The 6,000-nt window shown below is 49.1% G+C and overlaps 2 protein-coding genes across 3 annotated transcripts in view; one reads left to right on the forward strand and one right to left on the reverse strand.

The window, feature by feature from the left end:
• Positions 1 to 4,771, reverse strand: part of CNOT9 (CCR4-NOT transcription complex subunit 9) — a 57,619-nt gene extending 52,848 nt beyond the window's left edge. For both annotated transcript variants that reach the window (XM_038745496.1, XM_038745489.1), the window contains exon 1: positions 4,670 to 4,771. In XM_038745496.1, the coding sequence (XP_038601424.1) occupies positions 4,670 to 4,693 (24 nt within the window). In that variant the 5' untranslated portion in view covers positions 4,694 to 4,771. The remainder of the gene's footprint in view (positions 1 to 4,669) is intronic.
• Positions 4,772 to 5,042: 271 nt separating this feature from the next.
• The window catches only part of USP37 (ubiquitin specific peptidase 37), a 270,227-nt gene continuing 269,269 nt past the window's right edge, over positions 5,043 to 6,000 (forward strand). Inside the window, exon 1 of the mRNA XM_038740830.1 lies at positions 5,043 to 5,094. The gene's annotated coding sequence lies outside the window, so the exon portion shown is untranslated. The remainder of the gene's footprint in view (positions 5,095 to 6,000) is intronic.

Here is a 6,000-nt window from a genome sequence, read left to right on the forward strand (position 1 = left end):
AGTTGGCAACATATAGAGATAGTCCCTACCCAACAGTGGGCTCACAGTCTAGAAATGGTCTGGGGATTGGAGAGTGGGACAGGTGACCGGGCCCAGAAAAGTCTGGGGGTTGGGGATTCATTCATTCATTCCATCGTATTTACTGAGTGCTTACTGTGTGCAGAGCACTGTACTAAGCGCTTGGGAAGTCCAAGTCGGCAACATCTAGAGACGGTCCCTACCCAACAACAGGCTCACAGTTTAGAAAGGGGAGACGGGCAACAAAACAAATTCATTCATTCAATCATATTTACGGAGCACTGTACTAAGCGCTTGGGAAGTACCAGTCGGCAACGGATAGAGACGGTCCCGACCCCACAACGGGCTCACGGTCTAGAAGGGGGCCTTCCATTCATTCATTCATTCAATCGTATGTATTGAGCGCTTACTGTGTGCAGAGCTCTGGACTAAGCGCTTGGGAAGTCCAAGTCGGCAACATATAGAGACGGTCCCTACCCGACAGCAGGGTCACAGGCTAGAAGGGGGAGACAGACAATAAAACAAAAATTCATTCAATCATATTTACGGAGCACTTACTGTGTGCAGAGCACTGTACTAAGCGCTTGGGAAGTCCAAGTCGGCAACATCTAGAGACGGTCCCTACCCAACAACGGGCTCACAGTCTAGAAGGGGGAGACAGACGACAAAATAAAACGTATTAACAAAATAAAATAAGACCGTCCCTATCTGTTGCCGACCTGTACTTCCCAAGCGCTTAGTACAGTGCTCTGCACATAGTAAGCGCTCAATAAATATGATTGAATGAATGAAATACAATAGTAAATATGTACAAGTAAAATAGAGTAATAAATCTGTACGAATATATATATATATATACAGGTGCTGTGGGGAGGAGAAGGAGGTAGGGCAGGGGGGATGGGGAGGAGAGGGAAAAGGGGGCTCAGTGTGGGAAGGCCTCCTGGAGGAGGTGAGCTCTCAGGAGGGCTTTGAAGGGGGGGAAGAGAGGTAGCTTGGTGGATTCATTCATTCAGTCGTATTTATTGAGCGCTTACTGTGTGTAAAACACTGTACTAAGCGCTTGGGAAGTACAATTGTCCAACAGATAGAGGCGGTCCCTACCCAACAACGGGCTCACAGGCTAAAAGGGGGAGGCAGACAACAAAACAGAACGTATTAAGAAAATAAAATAAGACCGTCCCTATCTGTTGCCGACTTGTACTACCCAAGCGTTTAGTACAGTGCTCTGCACACAGTAAGTGCTCAATAAATACGCCTGAATGAATGAAATAGAATAGTAAATACATACAAGTGAAATAAATAGAGTAATAAATCTGTACGAATATATATCCAGGTGCTGTGGGGAGGGGAAGGAGGTAGGATGGGGGGGATGGGGAGGAGGAGAGGAAGGAGGGGGAGAAGAGAGATAGTTTGGCGGATTCATCTATTCACTCAATCGTATGTATTGAGCGCTTACTGTGTGCAGAACACTGGACTAAGCGCTTGGAAAGTACAATTCGGCAACAAATGAAGTCAATCCCTACCCAACAACAGGCTCACAGTCTAGAAGGGGGAGACGGACAACAAAACAAAACATGTGGTCAGGTGTCAAGTCATCGGAATAAATAGATGTAAAGCTATAGGCACATCATTAACAAAAGAAATAGAATAGTAAATATGTACAAGGAAAATAAATAGAGTAATAAATGTGTACAAACATATATACAGGTGCTGTGGGGAGGGGAAGGAGGTAGGGTGGGGGGGGATGGGGAGGGGGAGAGGAAGGAGGGGGCTGAGTGTGGGAAGGCCTCCTGGAGGAGGTGAGCTCTCAGGAGGGCTTTGAAGGGGGGGGGGAAGAGAGGCAGTTTGGTGGATTCATTCATTCACTCAATCGTATGTATTGAGCGCTTACTGTGTGCAGAGCACTAAACGCTTGGAAAGTACAATTCGGCAACAAAGACAATCCCCACCCAACAACGGGCTCACAGGCTGGAAGGGGGAGACAGACAACAAAACAAACCATGTAGACGGGTGTCAAAATCGTCAGAACAAATAGAATTAAAGCTAAATGCACATCATTAACAAAAGACATAGAATAGCAAATATGTACAAGTAAAATAGAGTAGTAAATGTGAGACAGACAAAAAAACAAAACATGTGGACGAGTGTCAAGTCGTCAGAACAAATAGAATTAAAGCTAAATGCACATCATTAACAAAATAAATAGAATAGCAAACATGTACAAGTAAAATAGAGTACTAAATCTGTACAAATATATATATATATATATATATAGGTGCAGTGGGGAGGGGAAGGAGGTAGGGCGGGGGATGGGGAGGAGGAGGAAAAAGAGGGCTGAGTGTGGGAAGGCCTCCTGGAGGAGGTGAGCTCTCAGGAGGACTTTGAAGGGGGAGGAAGAGAGCTAGCTTGGCGGATTCATTCATTCAGTCATATTTATTGAGCGCTTACTGTGTGTAGTACACTGTACTAAGCACTTGGGAAGTACAAGTCGGCGACATCTAGAGATGGTCCCTACCCAACAATGGGCTCACAGTCTAGATGGGGGAGACAGACAACCAAACAAAAATTCACTCAATCATATTTACGGGGTGCTTACAGTGTGCAGAGTACTGTACTAAGCGCTTGCGAAGTCCAAGTCGGCGACATATAGAGGCGGTCCCTAACCAACAACGAGCTCACAGGCTAGAAGGGAAGACATTAATTCATTCGTATTTATTGAGCACTTCCTGTGTGCAGAGCACTGTACTAAGCCCTTGGGAAGTCCAAGCTGGCAACATCTAGAGACAGTCCCTACCCAACGGTGGGCTCACAGTCTAGAAGGGGGAGACAGACAACAAAACAAAACATATTAACTAAAAATAAATAGAGTAATAAATACGTACAAACATATATAGATATATACAGGTGTTGTGGGGAGGGGAAGGAGGGGTCTCGGTGTGGGAAGGCCTCAATCAATCAATCGTATTTACTGAGCGCTTACTGTGTTCAGAGCACTGGACTAAGCGCTTGGGAAGTCCAAGTTGGCAACATCTAGAGACGGTCCCTACCCAACAGTGGGCTCACAGTCTTGAAGGGGGAGACAGACAACAAAACCAAACATATTAACAAAATAAAATAAATAGAATAAACATGTACAAATAAAATAGAGTAATAAATACGTACAAACTACATATATACAGGTGCTGTGGGGAGGGTAAGGAGGGGGCTCAGTGTGGGAAGGCCTCAATCAGTCCTATTTATTGAGCGCTTACTGTGTGCAGAGCACTGGACTAAGCGCTTGGGAAGTACAAGTTGGCAACATAGAGAGACGGTCCCTACCCAACAGCGGGCTCACAGGCTAGAAGGGGGGGACAGAGAACAAAACATATAAACAAAATAAAATAAATAGAATAATAAATCCGTACAAACATATATACATATATACAGGTGCTGTGGGGAGGGGAAGGAGGGGGCTGTGTGGGAAGGCCTCCTGGAGGAGGCGAGCTCTCAGGAGGGCTTTGAAGGGAGGAAGAGAGCTGGGTTGGAGGAGGGGGGGAGGAGGGAGGGCATCCAGCGCTTAAAACAATCAATCAATCAATCGTATTTATTGAGCGCTTACTGTGTGCAGAGCACTGTACTAAGCGCTTCGGAAGTCCAAGTTGGCAACATATAGAGACAGTCCCTACCCAACAGTGGGCTCACAGTCTAGAAGGGGGAGACAGACAACAAAACCAAACGTACTAACAAAATAAAATAAATAGAATACATATGTACAAGTAAAATAAATAGAGTAATAAATATGTACAAACATACACACATATATACAGGTGCTGTGGGGAAGGGAAGGAGGTAAGATGGGGGGATGGAGAGGGGGACGAGGGAGAGAGGAAGGAGGAAGGAGGAGGGGAAGTGAGATAGTTTGGTGGATTCATCTATTCACTCAATCGTATGTGTTGAGCGCTTACTGTGTGCAGAGCACTATACTAAGCGCTTGGAAAGTACAATTCGGCAACAAATGAAGACGATCCCCACCCAACAACGGGCTCACAGGCTGGAAGGGGGAGACGGACAACACAACAAACCACGTAGACGGGTGTCAAAGTCGTCAGAACAAATAGAATTAAAGCTAAATGCACATCAATAACAAAAGACACAGAATAGCAAATATGTACAAGTAAAATAAATAGAGTAATCACTACGTGCAAACATATATAGAGGTGCAGTGGGGAGGGGGAGGGGAAGGAGGGGGCTGAGTGTGGGAAGGCCTCCTGGAGGAGGTGAGCTCTCAGGGAGGGAGGAAGAGAGCTGGCTTGGCGGGGGGGGGGGGAGGAGGGAGGGCATCCAGCGCTTAGCACAGTGCTTTGCAATCAATCAATCAATCAATCAATCGTATTTATTGAGCGCTTACTATGTGCAGAGCACTGTACTAAGCGCTTGGGAAGTACAAATTGGCATCACATAGAGACAGTCCCTACCCAACAGTGGGCTCACAGTCTAAAAGGGGGAGACAGAGAACAGAACCAAACATACCAACAAAATAAAATAAGTAGGATAGAGATGTACAAGTAAAATAAATAAATAAATAGAGTAATAAATATGCACGTAGTAGGCGCTTAAGAAATGGCATCCTTTTTATTCCAGGCCAGGGGGAGGACGTGGGGCCGCCACTCACCGCGGCCGTCGCCAGGCTGTGCATGTTGTGGAGGACCACCGGGAGGAGGAGGACGGAGGATGAAGAGGAGGATGAAGAGGAGGAGCAGGCCCAGGCCCAGGCCGCCCTCTGACCCCTGACCTCTGACCCCGCCCCTCGCCTCGGCCCGGGGAACGGCCACGTGCGCTCCCCCCCCTCCCACCTCCGGCGCGGGGGATGCCGGGAAAAGCCGCCCGGAGCCCCAGCGGCCCGCGGCGGCCAACGCGCCTGCGCGGGAGGGGCGGGGGGAAGAGGGGGACGGCGCAGGCGCGGAGAGGCGTGCGTGCGTGCGTGCGTCGGGTCGCGCGCGTGCGTGCGTGCCCGCCCGCCCGCGTGCCCGGTTCCCGCCATCAGCCGGCGGCCCTGACAGGGGAGAGGCCCTCGCCCGCCGGGACCCGCCGCCTCAGGTAAAACGCACACGGACCCACGTACACACCGTGAACTCGAGGGGGGTACACACACACACACACACACACACACACACCCGTCCCCTCTCTAGACAGTAAACTCCTTGGGGTGCACACACACACACACACACACACAAACACACCCCCCGTCCCCTCTCTAGGCGTAAGCTCGTTGGGGTGTACACACACACACACACACACACACACCCGTCCCCTCTTTAGACTGTAAAGTCGTTGGAGTATACACACACACACACACACACAGTCTCTTTAGGCAGTGAACTCGGGGTACACACACACACACCCGTCCCCTCTCTAGGCGTAAACTCGTTGGGGTGTACACACACACACACACACGCACGCACGCACGCACACTCTCCTTAGGCAGTGAACTCGTTGGGGTACACCACACACACACACACACACACACACACACACACACACACACACCCGTCCCCTCTCTAGGCGTAAACTCGTTGGGGTGTACACGCACACGCAAACGCACAGTTTCTTTAGGCAGTGAACTCGTTGGGGTACACAGACACACACAAACACACACACACACACACACCGTCCCCTCTCTAGGCGTAAACTCGTTGGGGTGTACACACACACACAAACGCACAGTCTCTTTAGGCAGTGAACTCGTTGGGGTACACACATACACACACAAACACACACCCCGTCCCCTCTCTAGGCATAAACTCGTTGGGGTGTACACACACACACACACACACACACATCCCCTCTCTAGACTGTAAACTCGTTGGAGTACACACACACACACACACACACACACACGCACAGTCTCTTTAGGCAGTAAACTCGTTGGGGCACACACACACACACACACACAAACACACACCCCCGTCCCCTCTCTAGGCGTAAACTCGTTGGGGTGTACAC

Source organism: Tachyglossus aculeatus, chromosome 1 (genome assembly GCF_015852505.1).
Source record: "Tachyglossus aculeatus isolate mTacAcu1 chromosome 1, mTacAcu1.pri, whole genome shotgun sequence".
Classification (NCBI taxonomy): Eukaryota; Metazoa; Chordata; class Mammalia; order Monotremata; family Tachyglossidae; genus Tachyglossus; species Tachyglossus aculeatus.